The sequence below is a fragment of the Phaenicophaeus curvirostris genome, chromosome 1, assembly GCF_032191515.1.
Source record: "Phaenicophaeus curvirostris isolate KB17595 chromosome 1, BPBGC_Pcur_1.0, whole genome shotgun sequence".
Classification (NCBI taxonomy): Eukaryota; Metazoa; Chordata; class Aves; order Cuculiformes; family Cuculidae; genus Phaenicophaeus; species Phaenicophaeus curvirostris.
Window position 1 is genome coordinate 61084340 of NC_091392.1, and position 22967 is coordinate 61107306.

The following is a 22967-nucleotide window of genomic DNA, read 5'->3' on the forward strand; positions in this document are numbered from 1 at the left end:
TAAATAACTATTTTGGAACTCTACATATAACAGCACAAAATGAAAAACGCGTAAGCACATTAATAACAGTATTCAATATCTGTTTTAAGATTGTTTAGGGAAAACAATATTAATTAAATTAACTCTAACTCTAGTTAGAGTTGATATAGCGGCTATGTCTGAGTAGATTTCAGTTCCTTGGGAAAACCTACACTTATATAATTAAATTAATGATGTGCAAAACTCACCAGAATAAACACAGATAAATGACAATGGGTGAAAACTTTTCCTGGTGATACGTCAAAATGCCTCCTCCTTGCAACTGAATTTAAGTGGTACCCACTGATCACTATGGACAGTCTCTCTATACAGACTGAGAAAGCAGTTGTCTGGCACAGAACTCATAATAGACTCCAGCTCTGGAAGATGGGAGCAAAAGACTGGAAAACTAGAAGGATGTTGATACAAAAGTTCTGATCCCTGTTCCTTGTTTTTTCCCCCTTCATGCAGAAATCGAAGATGATGCGTGTAACACTTCATGCCATGCCAGTGCCAAGTATGTATGACATCCACTTATTCAGAAAAGGGAGGAGAACAAGGGGATCTCTTGCAAGCAAAGGGCATAGTCAGTCTTCCTTTTAATGAAGTCTTCTCAGCAGCATAGATAACACTCATTTTTTCCTCCACAGAGATAAGGAGTGATATTAAAGTAACACAGTCAGTGACTGGGCAAAAAAGTTCAAAATATACATGTTAAAAGTGGGAACAAATGAGATTTTGTGGGGAGGAAAATAAGAATACCCGTGAAATATCCTACCATGTAGTACACAAAGAAACAGAGCCTGCAGGATTACAGAGAAAGAGAGGGCGGGGGAAGGCTAATCGCAATGGCAAGTTTCTCAGGTGGGCTTTATCTTTCCCTCATATTTCATCACCACATTTACAATTGAGAAATGCCACTGGCACCGAGCACTTCACCAAAGCAAGCAGCATTTGACAAGAAGCAGTTCTTCTCTTCATATTAAGATATAGAAAACACACTGTTGGTGATCCAGTACCAATATTGGGACACTAACCAGTTGTCAAAGGAGCACTTCACCCCCATTAAGCCATTTACTGAAGTGCACCTAGCCCCAGTCATTCACCAGACAGCAAGATTTACAATGCCCAAGACATTTTAAAAAACAAAGAATGGTGGCTGGAAAGACTCCTCATTTTCTGCAACAGCTCTTCTGTAGGAGCAGAGAAATCAGAGGGGCAAACCCCCTTTTTCCCAGACGTAGATCATTCTCTCCGCCACGTATTTGTGAACTGCAGTCCACAGCAGTGGTACTTCACCAGACTTTTGGGGCAAAATTCCACTCACAAATTTTCTCAGGAGGATCCCACGCATGCTGGGATCAAGACTGTGTTTCTTGACAGATGAACACGTCTTCTCTTGAGACATGTTCATCCACTGCTGTACCTGTGTAGGTACGAGAATAGATGCAGGCATGGCAGGAGTTGGAAGGAAAGAGGGAATTGTGCTGGCTGTGTTACGACATTGTCTCTGGGTGACAGGAGGGAGCAGTCTATGTATTATACAGAGTTCATGGGGCAGTAAACCCACACTTGCATACAGATGGCCAGACTCCAGAAAGACAAACTCGAACACAGTGGACTTGGATTCCTGGCTCCCACCCCTGCATATAATTTCTGCTGCATCCCTCGGTAAATTGCCTGCACACAAATTAAAATAATATGCACAGTTTTTGGGTGAGCAGACACACAACTTCTGGAGTTCTGCATGAACAAAATAGGATACTTGATGAACAAATTGTGCATTTTTAATACCTAAAATAATACATCTAAAAGACATTTGGAAAACTTCATCTGACTAGTTTCATTTTTATGGTTCTTACATGCATACATCATACTGTATGGTTAAATGTCTTGCCATGCAACATTACCTTCAGAACAATGCACGCAAACAAGGGCTGTGCAGAAGTCCTGACTACTTTTTTCCTTTCCTTTTTTTCTTTTTTAAATGTCATCTCTCTGCTTTTACTTATTTAGCTGCCTCTTGCTGCCAAATGGCACTGCCTATTGCCAGTGTGCAGCTGGGTTTGAGGGGAACGGGACATTCTGCACAGGCAAGTGGACTTTATTTCTTACTGAGCTCATGAGAGATGAGCACTTCCCTATGCACTAGTTCAAAAACAGGAATTGCTGCCAGTTTGCTCAAAATGAATGAGAGTCCAACAGGTGCAGATTCATAGCAAACAAAGGATTCAAAATCTCCGGGTTGCAAGGCATTGTGCTAAAGGAGACCAGAGAAAAGGGAACATGCTGTGCAGAAGCCAGGCCCCATTGTCTGCAGAGCAATGAAACCTGCATTACGACTTTTACTCCTTTTCCCAACAAAGCCAGGTCAATTCAGTGTACAATAGCACTTCCAGCTATTGGAAGCTGTATAGCCCTACCATTTCCTTAGCTTTCTGAACTTTCACGGGTTTCTGAGGTGGTAAAATAAACTTCTTTAGACCAGGGAGATTCTAGAGACCCTCAAAAAGAGGCAACAGCAGCTTATCCTAGGTGTCCCTATGAAAGTCTGGGATATCCAGACTTACAAAATAAACAGCTTCCAGCTATGTAGATTGTAATTAATTTTACAGTTGTTTTACTTAACGGATTACTAATAGTAATTCTCCTGGGAACAGAAGCATATTAGCCTATTGACAATGGCTAGCAGGTTCCTAACCCAAGATTTTAGCACTCTTACTCTGGCTGCTTTCATTTTCTCATCTGGCACAAATCAAACAAAACCATTATAGTCCGCTGGTGGGAAATGCCCCATGTTCACAAAGAGCTGAGTGACAGAGGTCACTCACTGTACATCTGCACTCACCCTTACATCCCTACACAGGGTTCCCTGGCAAAACCAGTTGGAAGACAAGTCATCTCTCCAGTTTAGCTGTTACAGCTGCTGAACAGTAATTCAGGGTCATGTGAGGCAAAAACTAAAGCAATGTTTTGGCTTATTTGAATCACACTGAAAGTCAGAAAAGGGTCCCTCCTTGCTCTCAGGGTAACCCAAGCAAACTCAATTTGTAAGCTTCTGACTCATCCAGAGTTGGAGAAACAGCACAAGTTTCCATCTGAACAACAAACAGGACTTTCATTTCAATGGAGTACTGGGTGGTATTACAATCTAGACCTCATGCAAGAGAATGTCTATGACCTGTGTGAAGAAAATGGCAAGCTAAGGGAAAGCCCAAAACAACCATTCAACCTAGGGAAGGACGCAAAGGTCCCTTTTTTGGTGCTTGGTTGGAATGGTCAGAATCAGAAGATAATAAATTACTTGAAGTCAGTCCTGGATGAATTCTTATCTTCCAGACTAGAGGCATCTTCTCAGCTTTCCCTCTTGTAATCGGTAAGATGTATAAAATATCTGGTACTAATGAAGTCTATGGCCTCTTTAATCAGAAAGGCTCTGCATTCAGAAAATGTTAGCAAATCCCTTTAATAGATAGAGACAGCTTAACCTGAAAAACAAAAAGCCATTTCAGCACATTATTTTAATTTGGGTTGTTGTCACTGTTCAGCTATCGATGCTTGCAAGACCAACAACGGTGGCTGTTCTGCCAAAGCAGAGTGCAGAAGAACAACACCTGGCAACAGAGTATGTGTCTGCAACGCCGGGTACACTGGAGATGGAATAGTCTGCATTGGTAAGTGTTCACGATGTCTCATATATTACAAGGAGGAAAATTACAGGAGTGAATTTTCCTGTAGATGGAACATCCTTCTTCCACTATGCCCCAGAAGTGCTATTTCCTGACACATGGTTGATAGTATCTGGCAAACCATGCAACTACAGCAGTGTGATGTGACACCAAAACTTATTTTAAAAGATTTACCTCTCAACAAGGATAGTCTCATCTTCAGCTGCTTGATATAATCACACCTCTCTGACCATTGCAAACTTAAAGACTTTTAGATGCTGTTTTGCCATATTTCTCCTGGTATGGTTTTACAAACGCTGATAGCAGAGTTTTAGCCTTCACTAGGACAACTAAGACCTAGACTGAGGTATTAAATAGCTCAGGGAATGAGTTTCATTGATTGACACATTGTCATAAACATGCACTGCTAGTATGCTTTTTTTAAAATTCTCCCTTCCTAGGTTTTCAGAGTCGCTTTATTATTATTGTTGTTGTTATTATACTATTTCTGTTTTCTAAAGAAATCAACCCTTGTCTGGAGAACAATGGTGGATGTGATAAGAATGCAGAATGCACACAGACTGGACCCAACCAGGTAGGTGCTTTGTCAGTGTAGAAAAATAAGACTGGCCAACTGTTTACATTTGAGTAAAGAAAGATTTCCCCATCTCAAGTTTGTTTTAAATACAAGAGTAGATTTCATAACAAAAATTCTGAAAAGTATATGCTTCCTTCAGAAAGGTATTTGAAAGGGAGTATGAAAAAACATGAAAAAAATTAATTGCTGTAGAAGAAATCCAAAACTGCAGAGGAAATCAATGTTTTACTGTTTCAAGTGGTTGGTTTTCTTCTTTGGAAGGTTTCGATGTGAAAACCTGTCAGTCTGAAGGTACTTTTCTTTTATTGTTTTAGAAATTGTCCATGGAAAAAATGCACTTAAGACTAGTCCATCTCCCAGCATAGCTCAAACGTACTTACAATGAGATAAAACAGGCTGAATCATAGGTTCTAAATAGGGATTACAGCATACTGGCATCCCCTTGCTTCTCTGCTGTTCTGCATCTCCCATGCAGAAGTATCACATTCCCCGCAAAGAAAAAGAAGTGTAAAAGGGCCAGGGAAGTAAATGAGAAAAAAAAGTCACTCAGGCAATCAAATGACACATATTAGTGTTTCTATTCTTATAACCATTTCAGAAGAAGCTGTATACCCTGATTGAAGCACTTTTTACCATCCCAACAATGCAGGAAACAGTGACCAGGAGTCAGAAGCCACCTAACCTCCAGTTGTCCAGAGATAGCAGGGTCAACAACCCCATCAGCCCTTTTTGCCAGTACCAATAAATTCATTTTTTGCCTTGACTGGTAGTGCATTTCTGATGGGAAACACAGAGCCACTCAACTCCTTCCCCATCCCTCTAGACAAAACAGGTAATGGCTATTTTCTTCCATAGACCCTCACTGGGAATAGAAGTAGTAGCTACAATATTATTATTTATACTTTCTTACCCATGAGAACATAGCTAACATCAGAGCAATAACTATTTCCATTACGAAACCCCACTGCGGCAAAGCTGAACTTATAGGACAGAAATGAGTCTGCTTTCTGTAGGGCTTTCAGTCATGCAGACACACAAAATATCACTGTTACACTACCTACCAGTTGTTTCTGCTGCAGAAATCTCCTTGAATTTTTCATCTCCTACATATTAAATGTGAATTCTAAATTGAGAACCATTAAGCAGAGAATAGGAGAGGAAGATATTCTTTTCAGCTATGTTTATTCTTCATTTTTGTGATAAATGCAAGTGCAAAACGGAGTAATTGTGACAGAAGAGTCAAACGTGTTACGGCTGCATGGAAAACAGTCAGTAACATCAGGAAACAATTCTACGTGTTTTGAAGATATGTTTCATCACTTAAAAAAATAAGGGAAGAGAAGGGAAGAGAAGAGAGGGGACTGCCAATTTATGCAAATACAATGAGTGAAAAAACTAGGGGGTTAGTATAGACGATAATCTGGAGTTGTCAAAGGGGTCATTTCAAATGGCCAGCACAGCAGAGGAGAGATGGATAGGCATGAAAAGGGCAGACAGAGCCTCTTAGAAATTATTATTTCCCAGTATCATTCTACGGTTGCTCATACTGGCTAAGAAATTTCTGCAGAAGAGATTGTGTACTTTTAGCTCAATAACTCTTACACTGCACCACTATGAAATAGTCTGGCAGAAAAGTAGATTAAATACAAGTATACTGAAAAAAATTCAAATATCTTTCCATGCATGCATGTTTTCTGATTTTGCTTTGTAGGCAGTATGTAATTGCTTGAAGGGATACTCTGGAGATGGTAAAAGATGCACATATATCAGTCTGTGTTCACAAGTAAGTATCTATTTAATGAGAGTTTTTAAGGTCTTGCTATAATCATTACAATTTTGGGGCTTGTGCATTCAAAACTAAGTGAAATAGGCCCAGAATTAACTTAACTAATTTTTAAATGTGCTTGGCTCGGTACATGTTTTAGTGCTGTCGCTGCTTTAGAAACTACGCAGTAAAGCCTTTTATGGACCACAACCTGGTCATAACACAAGCAAGGGCTTGGACTCATCACTGAGTCTTAAAAAAACACTTCAAATCACATCTAGAGAAACAGACCCCAGATTGCAGTGGTAAAATGTAGGTCGTATCCTCTCAGCAAAATTTTTGTCATTGCTAGAGCTCATTTACCACCATCTAAATTTCTGTCTGGGACACTCAGAAGGCTTACCAACATTTAAATCAACATGTATATTTCTTAAAAGCAATTTCTAGGCAAGTCAAATAAAGAGCTTGGTTCAAACTATAAGAAAGAGAAGCATGATCTACTACAGGTCACCTGTAATGACAAAAAAGTAATAAAAAAAACACAGTTCAGGTTGTTGATGCTCAGGGCCTGGTTCTAGCTGTTCTAGGAGGTAGGTGATTGGGAACCAAAGAGGATAGTCTACAGCATATCAAAATGCCTATTTATATTTAATATTTTTCTCTCATTAAGTACTCTGGTGTCATTTGGGATCAGGTCTTTGCAGCCTGAACAAAAGAAATTATTCGGTGTTAGCAGACACATCCCCTTCTCAGTCCAGAATTTTTCTAGCCTGATCAGATTAATTCCTTACATAGCTGTTTCATTACCAGTGAAGTCCATTTTGGGACAAAGAGGTGGTCAAGGACTTGGACTCCCTGGTGCAGATGTTTCCAGTAGAAGTCCCAGCCTGCAGGCTCACCTTGGGCAGAGGTCTAATGGGGCAAGTCAAAAGAGCAGAACCCCACAGCCCCTATGGCCATGCACAGGCTGCATCCTGAATGCATCCCTGTGGATGCATAGTAAAGGATAGCAACACTGTGAGCTGCAGCAGAGGCAGCTCAGTAAATAGTGAAACAAAGGAGGTAGGATGGTAGATGGAAAAAAGGAAGCCTATCTTGATGGGGAGGTCAAAAGAAAGAAAAAAAAGCGTTCACCACACCAACTGTTTCCCATCTTTCCTTCCACAACATGCAACCCAGGGCTTCCCGTGGCATTCCTTACTTCGTCCTTAACTTATCACTACAGGCTGAGAATTAGCCACATTTATTTCACACAACTGCAAGACACATTTGCAAGCAAAGTAGTTCTCTGCATGAGTCGTACTGCTCTGTTTTGTGCAAGCTGCAGCACAGATGCACGGACACATCCAAATCTCTCATGCACATTAATCCTTTGTGTTCTGAGTGCAGGGACAATAATTCTCACCCTCCCAGTCTGGTCCATCAGCAGAGTTTCTCTGACCTCAAAAGGTGGCGGAGATGAAAGCGCAAGGGCAAAACCAGAAGCTGGAGTGAGGAGAATTCCAAGTTAGGATGCACTGCTTCCTGCAATTAAGTAGGCTGTTGCCTTTTCCTATGCTTTGTTCCAGCAACTTTTCTTTCAAACAGCTAATTATGCCAGGCTAATTTTATGTATATATATATATAAAAATATATAAAAGATAAGTCTTGAGAAGTATCACTGTCAGACGAGAGGCTAAACTGGCTTCATTTTGGCAAACCCCTGTGTAGCAAAGCTTTGTGGGAAATGATGATCAACCCCAGATTGCCAACAGCCCACTCAAATCTAGCCAAATAAATAGCAAGGGCACACAAACCCACCACTTAGAGCCAGTACTCACTAGAGGCTGTCAAGTCAAGCCACACTTGTAGCTTCCAAAGGAGCTTCTGCTCCTAGTCATGGGAAAGGATCCCCAAGATGATTGGCCAAATAAAGGACACCATGAAACAAGTACACGGAAAGAAAACAGGATGGCATCTCAGTTTTTCCTGATATGTCCTCAAGTCCAGACTAGAAGCTTATTTGCACGCTGAGGTATTGACTGGGGAGCATGCCCTTGTGACTGTAAGGAGCTCTGCACGGTGTTCCTGAATGAGAAACGTCTCCCCTTAGTACAGAGATCTTCCTGGAGGCAGGTGGATGGTTGAGGTGCATCATTGCTGCTCCAAGCCTTAGGGTGCACTAGTGGGGCACTCTTAGGGCAGACAGGAGACGTTTTAGATGAGAGTGCATGCGCTAGCTCCTCATTACAGCTGGCCTGGGCCATCAGGCCAAGGAAAAACAATAGAAAGTCTTATGCTAATGCTTCTGCAGAAATACAGGCTTACAGCACCATAGAAGTGAATTACCACTGTAAATAGTTCCCTTCAGAGCAAGTCAATGCTGCCTCAGCAGAGCATCCCAAAATCCAGAATGAAACCTCACTAGAAATCTTTTGGATCCTTATAACACAATGAACTGAAGAAATAAGGAGGGGATAAGAAACTACGTCCTCTGCATAAAAGAAGGGTTAGTTCTTATGGACTTTAAATGCTCTTTATTGTTTGCAAGAAAGTACATACTGTCAGAAGTTCCAGTAAGGTCCAGTTACAAAAAGCTGTTGTGATTGTCTTTTTAAGTAACATATTGGGGGGGAAAAAAGTGATGAACTAGAATTGTTCTGTACACCTAATAATGAAGGAATTAAATATCTTAAAATTTGATCTTGCAAGAATAATGGAGGCTGCAGTGAATTTGCCATCTGCAATGACACTGAGCTGACAGAAAGAACCTGCACCTGCAAACCTAACTACATTGGGGATGGAGTTATATGCCGAGGCAACGTCTTCCAGGTAAAGCGCTGCACATATTTTACTTCAGGTAGTTATTTAATACAATGGTTGTCTCTTGAAACATCCCAGTCTTTTCCTTGAAAAAATTGGTAAATCTACCCCAGAAATTAAAGTAATCCCAATCCAAGAAACTGGGAATAGGAACAGGATGCTGTAAAATAACCTTACTTGCCTCAAAAAACCCACACAACTCGTGGGCAACTGTTATGACTGCAGTATTAAGGAGTTAGCACTGATATTTTGGGGTTTCAAAGCCTGTTCTTTGACAGAGCAAGGTAAGAAAAGAACAGGAGCAATGCGGATGAGCAGTATTTATTCCAAGCCAGAATTTCTCTTTCTTTTCCAAGTGCTACATTTGTTTGTACTCCACAGAAGCTGCCCTAGGTTTGCAGCACTGTTACAAAGCTGTCTTCTTGATTGCAGGAACTTCTCAGGGACTCCAACACATCTAGGTTTTACTCCCTTTTAGAGGTAAGGAAAGGTCAAGTACTTTTTCTTGGAGGGGTGGAAAAGGTGGGGTGTTCCTCTCTCTTCTTTTTTTACCTTAAGAAGGGGGCAAGGAGCAGGCATGAAGCTGGCATGTACCAATATCCTTCAACTTAATTGGATTTGGATCACCAGCCACTAATATTCAAGATGCTATAATTTAAAGTATTAACTGTCATTAAAACAGAGAGAACTAACAATAGAGACAGATCTCAAGGAAATGTAGGGCCCCCTCAGACCAGGAATAAAACTGAGTTTTCACCCATTCACAGTCTGAGATCTTCCAGCACAGCTCATGAATTCTGATGCGAGCAAATAAGCACTCTTCTACCCATCCTGCATTTCCAGACTGACATGCTGGTTTTGGTTCCCCCTCAGAAATGTCACAGGATGCTGCTGTGTGTTGCTAGACAGCCAGTTCTCACTGCTTTTTAGAGGTTGGCAGTAGCAATTCTCCATTTACCCCAAGGCTCAGGGCAGTACAAATCCTTATACCGGTCTGCTAGTCCAAGGACCCATATTCTAGCTTCAGCTGGGCTATCGTGATAAACTGATCCCCTCCTCTAACTTCAGCAGAGCTCTCTTATTTTTGGGTTGCCTGCAATACCCCAGGTCCATTTGTCCCTCCAACTGTAATTAACCTACTCCTAGGTACAAACAACCGCGTATAAGATAAATGCTTGTACAATCCACTCTTGACTAACTGAGGATGAAAGGGTTTAATCTTCCCTTGCCCAGGATGGAACAGCCCTTCTCCATCCTCCTTGTGCTTAGTGTTGGTTGAGAGTTTTTCCTCTTCTCCTTTTAGTTACTGCAAAGGAAACAGACTTGGTTCTAAGCCAAAATCTTGCATTTAATACCTATGGGCAGCAGTGACAGACAGGGCTGGGAAAGAAAGTCCACACTGTACAAGACCTTCTCTTGCCCTTGCATTACAGGGAAGGGAGCCAAGTGCAATAGTAATGGGGCTGTGGGTACCACTTCCCACTGATCAGTGCTGCTCCCATCACTGTGTGACACCATTTGCATTAATTACACATTACTGCTTTGTCCTCTTAAATTCTGCAGGCCTCTTCTATCAGAGATATCACAGGCCCTGGCCCGTTCACGCTCTTCGTGCCTCGCTCAGACATACTAAACAGTGACCCACAGGTAAGTAAGAAGGCCAGAAGTTTTTGGTGAGCTGGCCATGAGGTTTTTTATTCGGGTGCCTTACTCAACTGCTTCTCAACTCCTTCAACTTTTGGCTGCAGGTTAAGGATTGGACTGCCAAAGGCATGATGGCTCAAGTCCTCCGGTACCATATAGTGGGTTGTGCCAGCCTGTTGTACAATGACCTGACAAAAATCACCAACATCACCTCTCTCCATGGGGACCTGATACACATCAGCTACTCTCAGGTAACAGAGCATGAAGGCGCAGGGGATAGAATGAAGCAGTCTGCTCTCATTCAGCTTTTTGTAAAGCCTGATGCATGCAAATAAATAAATAAATAAATAGCATTAAAAGAAGGTTGTCCATTCAGATGAAGTGTTCGGCACTTATCTGCTATGCAAAGAGCGGAGTTGTACAAACCTTCCTTTGTCACAAGGTATTTTATCCTCAGCCTCTGGCTTTATGAGCATGATAAGAGTTTGAAAAAGTGAAGAGCGTTTTATTAAAACTGAAGCTACCACTTACTGCAAAGAAAGGATGGTCTGGGCTCACTGTATCAAAGAAATCTGGCACCAGCTTCACTCTCCCACAAGATTCCATAGAAAACATGTTTTTGTTGCCTTTCCAGAACTCCCTGATTTTGAACAACAAAGCTGAAATTATACTCAGTGATGCTGTTGGCACAAATGGTATGATCCATGTGATAAACCAAATTCTGGTCCCATCACGTATGCAGGATTTCCCCCTTAAAAAGGTACGTGCAGCTCACCACCTTCAACCCAGGGGCTTTTCTACAATAACAGTAATACTCAAAAGACCTTATATAAACATTGTTTGACATTGGTGAGTAAATTAAATAAATAATTAAAATTCATCCAGGAATTGAAGTTATAATAAGAACAGTATGAGAGGACTTCTGAGCAGGGCTTTTACAGTGGCTTTAATTTCATAACAAGTAGTGACTTACAGGAGAAAAAAAGGTAATACCAGCTTTTTAAATAGCCATATAGTATATTTGTTAGATCCATTACCAAAATTCCTTTCTTTGTAGGAAAGCCTCCAAATGGTTGCAGCCAAACATGGATACAACCTGTTCAGCAGTTTGTTAGAGGTAAGGAAACGAGAGGTTGCAGCCATTGGGCAATGGTTTTAAACCTTTTTTTTAAGGACAAATGCACAGATGTGGCACATGCCATCACTGGCAGGATAGTTTTCAGTGCAGCCAAGGGGTCACAACACAGTACACGACAAACCTGGCCACCACATGGTCCCTCACCCACAAAGGTGGGGGGAATGTCACACGGACCCATAGACACCTTTTCCCTCACCACCCAGCTCTGTCCTGCCATACTTCTTGACTAACTTGTGGCCAAGGTTTGACCTAAGCATGACTTAAGATCAAAGTTGATCCCTCAGTCTGGTTTTCAGTGGGCAGCTCTGGGTGAAGAAGCACTTCTGAAAAGTCAGTCATGTAACTCAATTTGTGCAGCTCAACTCAGGCATCTCGTTTTTAAAGTCATGGAGTTTGCAGCCTACAAGGTCAATGCCATTTTAGACGGAGCATTAATCCTCTATCCTGGTTTCTGGTATGTTGCAGAAAAACAATCTGCTTGGGCTGATCAACGATCCTATTCACAAACCCGTCACGCTTTTCTGGCCCACAGACATAGCTATCCGTGGGCTGCAACAGGAGCAGCAGGACTTCCTCTTCAAGAAATCCAACACGGACAAACTGGTGCAGTACCTCAAATACCACATTGTCCGTGATGCTGCGGTAGGTCTTTGCTTTCTAGGAACATCGCCAAGGCCAAGACATGAAAGCCCAGACACATGTGTCTCCTTTCTTTCCTTCCCAGGTGTTGGCCTACCAGCTCCCGAGCTCCACCTCACTGAAGACCATGCAGGGCTCCAACCTCAGCATTAGCTGTGGGGATAACACGGAGATTGTAAGTGTTTGCTCTGCCAGCACATTCACCCCTTGCCTCAACTGTAGGATTCACTCATGCAGACCATACAGTGCCTGTGCACAACCCCCAGGAAGGGTCAGTGACACCAAAACTTAATCGGTCTTCACCAGTCACAGGGAAAAGCCACAAAAATGGGGCAGCCACACAAATGGCTTAGCAGGTTAGATGGTCTGTAAGACTCTTTGGAACTGTTTTGGAGCTCTTTGTTTCTCTGTTGTATGAAACAATACGTACAAAACAGCCCTCAATTACCTGAAAAATGAACTGCCAGCACATTTTAACTACTACAATGAAATACACAACAGAAAACTATCAAGATGAACCTGGCTTTGGCAGAAGCCCCATGAATGCAGCGTCTGAATGCTAATCCTTCTTTGTGAGCACTTAGAAGCTAAGATTGCAGGCATGTACACAGCCTGTTAAATCAGAACATCAGCATGTTTTTCTTTGCAAATGTATCAGATCATACTCACATATTCCCTGGCAAGCATCTGTCTCTGAAAACACGATCTTAAACGCACATAAGGTAAACCTGAGGACATAGGGTTGGAGTACTCTGTCCCCTTCAGGTAAGGATAAAGATCTGCTCATCTGTGATGTTGTAACATTCAGCTATAGGAAGAGGTCCACAGACTGGTTTACAGCAGAGGGAGGATTATCCTTAACTCTCATTTAGGCCCTGAATTCAGCCTGGCCTCAAGGAAGACTGTCTCACAACTTGTCACACCCCACTCTCCCCATCCCATTTCTCAGGGCGCACTTTTCCTGAACGACAGACATTGCAAGATAGTGCAGCGGCAGCTGGAGTTCGACGGGGGCATCGCTTATGGCATTGACTGCCTGCTGACAGACCCCAGCCTGGGGGGCCGTTGCGACAGCTTCTTCACTGTGGATTTCATGGTCAGTCCCCTTTTTTTGTTCCCCCACCCCAGCAAAGACACAGCCCAAGAGCCAAACCCTGTCCTCGTAGAGATCAGAGTAACACTTGCAGCAGCTCTGGCACTACTGAGATCAAGTCCCACCACTTTGGGTTGACTAAATCTGACTTAATCATTGGTTAGAGCTAAGGTTAACAAGCGCAGCACAATGCCCGAAAGATACACAAGAGACAACCTGCATGCACACTAAGCAACACACAGGACAAGTCGTTTCAGTTAAGACCAGCTTAGCAAACCCTGCCCTGTTTTCAATGAGAACTGTACATTACGAAGCCAAGCATAAATTTGAGCAAGGACAGATCTTCCTATCATGCTTTCAAATACAAATACAAATGCACACTATAGATTTGGTTATATTGTAGATTGTATTTACAAAGGTCCCAATTACAAAGGGACCTGCTGTCCCAGCTGCACAGGGTAATAACACAAGACCAAAAATTGCCTGATCTGTTAGACAAGCTCTCAGTCTCTTACGTTCACAGAAATATCCTTTAGCACACCTGAATAAGCACTGTTGGCACAGAGGAAGTTTCCTCCAGGAACTTTGATGCATCCCACAAACAAGAAGTTTTAAAGCCCATTTTTAAATGGTTTCTGTGAAAATATTACCTAGAAGTAAAAGCAATTTGACCTAGTCAGTCTTTAAAAAACAATTATTGGAATTTATGTTTCAGTTATATCACCAACATTTGTGTGTATCTCATCTACTCAAGTTACCTTTTATTTCATGGCTTTGTTAAATTAAATAGACATAACTTCCTCAGATACAGTCATCTCTTCCCTAGAAGTAACCATTTACTTTACTCCAAACTTGACATCCAGATCTGATGCAGTCCACGTCAATACTTGGTTAAAGAATATCCATCATCTTTTCCCTGTTTGTTTAAATCCATAAAAACTTTCTTTTTTCAGAATTTTTATTCTGGTATCAAAACTAATTTCTTGCATTTCACGGCACTAAATTAATGCAACTATTTAGTTGTCATTCTCCTCTCTTCTTTCTCCAAAGCTCTTATAATCTGCTTCAAGCATACTAAACCTAAGCTCTTCTCTGCTCATATTTGCTGCCTTCATAAAAGAGATATTTTGTCTATCTTAAATAGCTTTCCATTGTCATTATTGTAATGCACTTTTTTTCCATTTTGTACAACAGGGGCATTGTGTTAGCTGTTTCAGTAGTTCAAAGTGCCCTCCAGGGACAAAACCAAAGGTAATACACTAAAATCTTGCATTTAAGTGGCCTAACCTGCTCTTCTCTGTACTTCACACAAGCAAACTAGAATAAGTTGCTTTGAAAAAAAAGAAAAGAAAAAAAACACCTCAACATGAAACCACACTGTTAAGAGATGCCATAAAGCCTCCGGGACAAAGCTACCCCCGGGCAAACACCCAGATGCTGTTGGTGGGGGACATTTGTTGGTCTCACACAGCACCCACTGTAGTAAGTGCTTCTGCTGACTTTGGAGCAACCCCTCCAACCTCACTCATGGTGCCTGGCAACTCAGGAATCAAAGAAAGAGTGGGGGCCTCACACCTGCAGCCTTTACATATCACATTTTGATTCAGCGTACGTCAGAAACTGCAATTTAAAAAGAAAAAAAAAAACCAACAAATTTCACATGGCACTCATCTTCCTGTCTTTTTTTCACCTTCTCTCTGTGCTGGCACACGCAATGCCCAGGAAGGGATCCACCGGTGCACGTATGATTCCTATGGGCTGCGGAGGGGTGGTTGCCGTAGGAACTGCTCCATGGTCATCCACACGGCCAAGTGCTGCAAGGGCTACTTCGGGCCAGACTGCCAAGGTAGGAGCCCTCCCTCCCTGCCACCAGGCCATGCCCTGCCCTGAACACGGCTACCTAACACCCAGCAAGCTCAGCTGTGGGAGCTGGGATAGGATGCATGAGGAGGGAACAGCTGCAAAACATGGAAACTCTGTTGCAAGAGCTGAAACAAACAAATTATTGCTTTTCCACTCCAAATACTCTCTTTTTCATATTTACAGCAAGTTTAAGCTCCAAACTAGTAGCAAACTAAGTGAATACTACAGAGTAAAGACTCATTGCTGTAACCAAACCTAATGAGTCTCAATCAGTCACCAGCTGAAAGCCCTTTCAATACAAAAACAGTTATCAGGTTTGTGGCAGCAATACCTGGATGCACCTGAGACAGGTTGGGAAGCTTTTTCTCCAGCTGTTTGGCAGCAGACACCAACGAACTACGTGCTCCTTCACCTGCCAGCCCTGTAAGGGAGTGATGCTGAGGATCTCACCAGAACCTGTAGGGTCAGGATCTGGGTTAGGATCTCTGCTGGCAAACAGGTCCTGGGACACGTAGCCCTGCTGGCTCACTCTGTCCAGATTTCCCAAACAGACACATTGGGGTCTCAAGCAATTTTGGGCAGCCCAGCCTGAGCTGCCCTTTGAGCTTATCCCAGCACCACCCAGACAGATGGAGGTGCACAAGCAAAGCTGGATTTGGGCAGGGGCTGGGCAGCGTCACTCGCTGATGGGTCTGAATGAGCAGGCAGTCAAGTAACAGCACACAGATCCAGGGCTAGAGGAGTCCACATCATGTTTCTGATGGGAGCTGTAAAACTGGAGCATGAGGCTTGCAGTTACAAGTGTCACATCTGATTTTACACAACCCAGCAGAGATCCATGTACAGGCCTTTCCCTGTTCAAGGATTTTTACAGAACAATAAATAATGAACTGTGACAATGAATAAACATATAGTTGAGCTAAAAATCCTTTTTCTTAAGAAAAAACCAAACCTTTCAGCTTGCCCAGGGGGCCCAGAGAACCCATGCAACGGCCATGGCTCCTGTGACGATGGGTATACGGGAACAGGAGAGTGCCACTGCAACAGTGGCTTCAACGGGACTTCGTGTGAGCTGTGCTTGCCAGGCAGATACGGCTACAACTGCAAGCGTATGTATAAGTTTCCTTTCTATGCTATCACCCATGTGACACCTAAACTGTTTTGTCAGTGATGGGTTAAGTAAATCAAGAAATGCATCCCCCCTTTCAATATCAACATCTTTCCCTAGTCCCTTCTCACAGGATGGACTGATGGCACCAGTTTTCAGAAGGGAGGAGGAGAAAGCAGGGGATGCAGAAGTACACAAGTAACAGGGAATGGAGACAGAGCCTTCATGAGCTGCAGCCTTCTCCCACACCCCCATAAAAGCCAAGACCACATTGTAGCAATATGGTCCGTCAAGAATTGCAGGAGAACAAGGCTACACACTACTTTTGCAGAACAGAAGAAAAAGGACACTGAGATGAATGCAGTTTGTGAAGAGGGACAGTAGCCAACAAACTGCTCACATAATCCATTTCACTGGGGTTTTAAATGTAAGAAGGTAGAACCAGGATCAATATCATCCTTTAAAAATGTTTTTCCAATACAAAGCTTTCAGAGGGGAAGCTACAACATTAACCTTTCCACCCTAACCTTGTGCACCTGTAATGCTCATGATGCACATACATTGGGGTTTATAAGCTAGATATCTTTAGAGCAGAGGCAAAACACTAGGCTTTGAATACCAAGGCTCAAGAGTATGCTTACCTGCAATTTATCGACTTTATAGCACAATATAGCATAAACTGTACGAGCTAGTAGTCTGACCCAGACTGTTGTACCTAACAGAACAATGTTTTATAGCTTCTTCTCTTTAATGCATACTTATGTCAAAAACTAGATAACCATAGGGCAAAACTCCTTCTCACCAGGACAAGACTTTCACAGAATCAGTTTCCTCAGATCAACATAATTTTCCTCTTAAAACAACAATATTTCAGGAAGAAGGATAAGGCAAGAAAGGATGCTACTTCATTACTTTATAAAACAGAAAGCCACCAATAATTCCTTAAGAAGGACTCAGTCCGTAAGTTATTGTAGGGCCCAAAAAGTGGGGAAAAAACATCAGCTATAGTTTAAATTAGTCCCTCAAGCTTCAGTTTGCAGAGCACAAGAGGTGACACCTCACATATAAAAGGAACAGAAGGAATTCAGAAGCTTTTAGTTATAAAAATACCTGAAACCTTAAAAAAATTACAGCTAATTTGCCCATGTTTTACAGCAAAGGTCACTAACCTTGTATTTGGTTTCCTCAGACAGACTTCCCAAACAGCAATTAAACACACTGACACACAGTGTCTCTCTCTTTCTCTCTGCCTGCAGCTTGCTTCCCCACAACCACCATCTGCTTCACATTAGGGAGAATCAGGCTGGGTCTTCAGCCCAGCCATTAACTCCTTCCTGTCACAGTTCTTTGTGAAGTCTGCTACTTTACCACAATGCAGATCAATACTAATTTTCATTTTTAGAGGGACAGTGAACAAATCACAGTTATGAAATCATAGGATCACAGCATAATTCAGATTGGAAGGGACCCCAGGAGATATCTAGTCCAAGCTCCTGCAGAATCAGCTTTGAGCTCACACCAGGTTGTTCTTGGACAGTCCTTTTGGGGCTTGCAAACCTCCAAGGATGCAAACTGCCCGACTGCTCTGAATACTATGGCCTGCTGTTTGAATGGCCTTGCAGTGAAAAACCATGAGCTTAAATTCATCTAAAGAGTTGCTAAATAAATTGTATCGAACCTGACAGTCTAGGTGATGTCTCTCTAGGGAAAGATTTTCCACATTCCCACAGGCAGCTCTGTAAGTGATCCCTCTGCTTTCCTTTTGCAGCCTGTGAATGCAAGAACAATGGGCAGTGTGACGAAGGATATTCAGGAACGGGACGATGTTTCTGTGAAATAGGATGGACTGGCCGGCTATGTGAAACCAAGCTAGGTCTCTGCCTTCTCTCATCAGACTCGGTCACATGGAGCCATGGGTTGAAAGCACTTACAATTCAACAGTTGGTTTGCACAGAGAAAAGATCAGCAACATCAGAAGCCCTCAAAGGAGACTAAGGGACTGCTCTAAACTGAGAAAAAGTCCCTTCACCCATTTGTCTCCTCCTTTGTGAAATGGGAACATAAGTGCCTGCCTCCTCTGTAGAGGGTCTTTGGGCTACATGAGGGAAGGGATCACCCAAGAGCTAAGCACTGAAAAAAAAGTCTTACGGGTTTTTTGAGTTAGCAAATTTGTGTGAAGGCTTTTCTTTCTGCATTAAACAAGGACATCACAATATAAGTAATATTTTCATCCCAGCCGTTCTGTCTTTCCCACAGCTCTACAGCCAGTGTGTTCCCCTAACTGCTCCACCAATGCTGTCTGCATGGAGAATAACACATGTCAGTGCAAGCCATTTTACGATGGGGACGGGCTCACATGCATAGGTAAGCTCCCTGTCCCATTCATAGCATGCTACAAGAAAACAGGCTGCCCGCTCTTGCTCATCCACTTGCATGCAGTTACCATCTGCTATGAAATGTTGGCTATCAAACATAACAACTTCCACAGTGCAGCAAGTGAAACAAATTTAAGATACATACAGATCAGGTGTTCCCCAAAGCAAGCGGCTGGCTTCACCAGGCTTTGCTAAGCAGAAGTATGAACAAGAAGCCTGCTTCGGTCAGGTTTTGAACTCACCCAGGCCAGACCAAAGTCCCCAAAAAAAAGCAGCTGTCTTGGGCAACCAAAAGGTGAAGCAGAATCTCGGGGATGAGCATGTATGTCTTAAACAGAGGACATATTGACAAGGACTTCAGAGCCCTTCACACAAGTTCAGGAATGCCTCTGGAAGCTCCAACAGGTTTTTCCCCCACACAAGTGTTCCATCTTCTTAAAAACCTGGAGGTGGTTTGTCTTTGTGAAGAATATCCTCTTTAAAAGCAAACTTTACTCATATGTTTTCTTTTCCCCGTGCAGCTGCAGACCTTTGCAAGCAAAATAATGGTGGGTGCCACAAGGCAGCTGAATGCACACAACTTGGGGTGAAAGTCTTCTGTAGCTGCCAGAAAGGATACAAAGGTGATGGCTTTACATGCCTTCCAATAAATCCTTGTGCTGATGGGTACAACGGAGGCTGCCACGAGCACGCCATTTGCAACGTCATAGGACCCGTAAGTTGAATGATTTCAGTCACAAGTAGGGAAGTCTGAGGTATTTCTTACTGATGCCAGCAGGTGTCTTTTTTCTAGCTGGATCACACCCCGTACCATCCAAAGTCTATGTTTTCCAAAACAACCTTTACATAGCTTCAGCCTGCTTTCCATATCAGTTGGGTATCCCTTCAGCTGAGGGATGAAAAAGTTTGATAACTTTTCTCTAGAGAAAGAGATACTAAAGCAGATGGGATATTTTGTATGTGTAATTTTTCTGTCCTCCTCTTAGCTCTCTCTGACTGGATATCCCTATGTGCCATAACAGTTTATTGGATTGAAACTGAATCTATTTTGGTAGCTAAGCCTAGGGACATCTGGGAGAAGAGTGACCCTTGTTAGCTGAACAGACTGAGCTTAAAAAGCTCTGTAGCCACATGATACAAATTCCTTGGCCCACACGGTCAATGTTATTGAGGAAAATTTGTGCTGGTGACATGATCTAGCTATTGTCCTGGTGCTTTCAGGATCACCTGTCCCATTTTGGTGGTTTGCCTGGTGTGTCTTCCAGGAGCTACCTAGAAAAGCCTCGCCACTATTTCATTCCAGCTGCCAACCATCACAATCGCTGGATGTCACCAGCTCCTTCTTGGCTTAGAGTTATCAATTTATTACTATCAGTGGGCTACTGAATTTCTTTCATGCTCCCATGCCCAGTCATTTAAATATCATTTTGACAGGTTTTCCATCACTTTTTGTTAATTCTGTGTCATATAATTTTCCAATGGATGTTATTAGCTTTGTGGATGGAATTATGCTTTGGTACTAATTTAACAAAGCACCCAAGTGCATGTGTAAATGTTTTGCTCAGAAGAATAAACGTCAGCATCAGAGTTTCTGGTCTGTTGAACCTTTGTTTTCAGTAGCAACTTTCCTGTTTGTCCATTCCTGGATATAATAAGTGAAATTTTTCTGACAGTTAAGAATGGTACTTGAAATACCACTTTTATTGTAAGTAAGTAACAAGTATTCGACCTGGCCTTTTTTTCTTCTTTCTCTGACCAGGACAAACGCAGATGTGAATGTAAAAATAATTACATTGGTGATGGGCTGAACTGCTCAGTAATGCAGCTTCCTCTTGACCGCTGCTTGCAAGACAATGGGCAGTGCCACCCCGATGCCGACTGTGCCGATCTACATTTCCAAGGTGAGGATGGCACACCATGCACACCACAGGACAGGGGTATCCTTGCCCCTGTGCCTCTGCACTGAAGCCAGTGGCCATGATCCTTCTGTCTGTAAGCTCATTCAGTCCCCTATGTCCCCTCCAAACAACGACAAGATCGAAGTTAGCGTGTGTGCTTACATACTTTGCAATACCAGATTTATAAAGCAACAGATGAGGGCATTTCAGGTAGGAGTGTTACCCTTAAGGAATCAACCTGTCCCAAATACAGTTCACAAAATTCATGGGTATTTGTATAGCACAGTTGAATCTGCATCCAGGCATGGAACCCCGCACAGGAAAAGCTGGTTCTTGTTTCTCTTTGTAGATACCACGGTTGGGGTTTTCCACTTGCGGTCCCCACAAGGGCAGTACAAAATGACTTATGAGAAGGCAAAGGAGGCCTGCGCCAATGAGTCAGCCACCATCGCAACATATAACCAGCTGATGTATGCTCAGAAGGTGAAGTAGACCCTCTGCGGGAGGAGATTCCTGGGGAGGACCTAGCCACAGCGTAAACAGGGAGGGAGGAGAGATGGGGGCTGCTCTGTGCTGATAAGCTTCATTTTCCTTCTTTTCCTTCCCCTGTGCACCATGGTATATTTGGTTGGGAGAGGTTTTCAGACTGCTTGTTTGTTTCACACCTGCTCATACAACACTGAAACCAGTTACCAAGTTCTTGTTTCCAGTGATACTGAGGTTAGATGGTAGAGTCAGACTTATAGTGTTTTCAAGGGGGTTTTAATTAGGACTTGTGAAATAAATGTACACTTCAGAACTGTGTTTAGATTTATATTTTTTATAGAGCAAGGCTCTTTTCCCCAAGTGCTGTTCAGTTAGCAGACCTGCTTCCACATTCATTTCCTTGAGTGTGTTATAAACAGTGCATGGCTCACGTGAGTGAGATAAGCATTACACCTCATGTTTGTAAAACTTGTTTTAGAAGACTGAGTCAGACTGTGCTTTTCTGGTTCCTTCCAGTCTGTGGAAGGAAGAAAGATGCTTGCTGTTTACAGACACCTTTAGCAAAATGTGAAGCTGGACCTCTGCCAGCACATAAACCTCCTCCTGCTGCCTCACAAGATTCATACTGCAGCCAGAGCTGCATGTTTCCTGTGGTCTATAGTCTAAATGTTACATTCAAAGCTGCAGAGTTAGCAACAGGTCTGGCTCCAGTGGCCCAGGGGATGTATTTTCTGTGTTGAGCCGGTTTGTCGGCTCTTCCCATGCTGATAAATAGTAGGCTGGTGTACAATGGGATTGCACATCCCCTTTGGCTTTCACACCTACCTCTGATCCTGCCTAGCTTTAGCCTTCGGAAAGCTTTTCCCAGGAAAGGCTCCCTTGGCCCATGCGTGGAGCCACTGTCTTTCAGAAGGTCCCGTTCTCTGCAGCCCCTTAGCATAGACCTCAACACACGGCAGGCTGCAGGAAAGACAGAGGGACAGAGCTGTCTCAGACCCTCAGAAAGAGGACTGGTGGGTCACGTAATGCCTGAGCGCCCTGGGGGGAACATCCATTGCATCCACAGCACCCCAGCCTCACCTCCCAGCTCTTTCCCTTGTGTTTTTTCCCTTACGGCTGTGCTGGCTGCAGGCAAGGTACCACCTATGTGCTGCTGGCTGGCTTGATGGCAATAGAGTTGGCTACCCAACCGCCTTCTCCTCTCCAAACTGCGGGTTAGGGTACGTCGGCATCGTGGACTATGGGAGAAGAGCCAACCTGAGTGAAACTTGGGATGTCTTCTGCTACAGGGAGAAGGGTAAGAGGGTCCTTTGCTGCATTCCTCTGCACAAAGGGAAGCAGCAGCCCACATTCTAGTTCCTTTGGTTGGCCACAGGATACTAGATAACACTGCAAAGAGACGCTGCCTCTTTCTAATTTAAACAAGAAATAAATAAATTATCTGCTGGCTGCAAGTTGGTTTTCAGGCACAGGGTGACCTAAAGCCTTCTCAAAAGGGAAAAATTTTTAACAATGAGGGTGGTGAAACACTGCAACAGGTTGCTCAGGGAGGTAGTGGAGGCCCTGTCCCTGGAAACATTCAAGGTCAGGTTGGATGGGGCTCTGAGGAACCTGATCTAATTGAAGATGTCCCTGCTTCTGCAAGGGGGTTGGACTAGATGGCTTTTAAAAGTCCTTTCGAACCCAAAGCGTTCTATGAAAAGGGTGTTTGCCCACGTGGCTATCTGCGTTTGTACCTTCCAGAGGTGAACTGCACCTGCAAGCCAGGCTACGTGGGGGACGGCTTCTTCTGCAGTGGGAACTTGCTGCAAGTGCTGACATCTTTCCCAACACTGAAAAACTTCTTATCGGTATGTCCCACAGCTGGTGTGC

At 43.1% G+C, this 22967-nt stretch overlaps 1 protein-coding gene across 1 annotated transcript in view; it reads left to right on the plus strand.

Moving 5' to 3' along the window:
* STAB2 (stabilin 2) overlaps positions 1-22967 on the plus strand; it is an 84786-nt gene that overhangs the window by 53629 nt on the left and 8190 nt on the right. The window contains 24 exon segments of the mRNA XM_069859875.1: positions 490-535; positions 2035-2111; positions 3567-3692; positions 4208-4281; positions 5996-6067; positions 8741-8860; positions 9284-9331; positions 10415-10498; positions 10600-10746; positions 11130-11255; positions 11553-11612; positions 12099-12275; positions 12358-12447; positions 13222-13368; positions 14560-14616; positions 15088-15211; positions 16188-16337; positions 18105-18209; positions 18593-18700; positions 19233-19426; positions 20471-20612; positions 20959-21092; positions 22227-22392; positions 22839-22945. Of these exon segments, the coding sequence (XP_069715976.1) occupies positions 490-535; positions 2035-2111; positions 3567-3692; positions 4208-4281; positions 5996-6067; positions 8741-8860; positions 9284-9331; positions 10415-10498; positions 10600-10746; positions 11130-11255; positions 11553-11612; positions 12099-12275; positions 12358-12447; positions 13222-13368; positions 14560-14616; positions 15088-15211; positions 16188-16337; positions 18105-18209; positions 18593-18700; positions 19233-19426; positions 20471-20612; positions 20959-21092; positions 22227-22392; positions 22839-22945 (2681 nt within the window).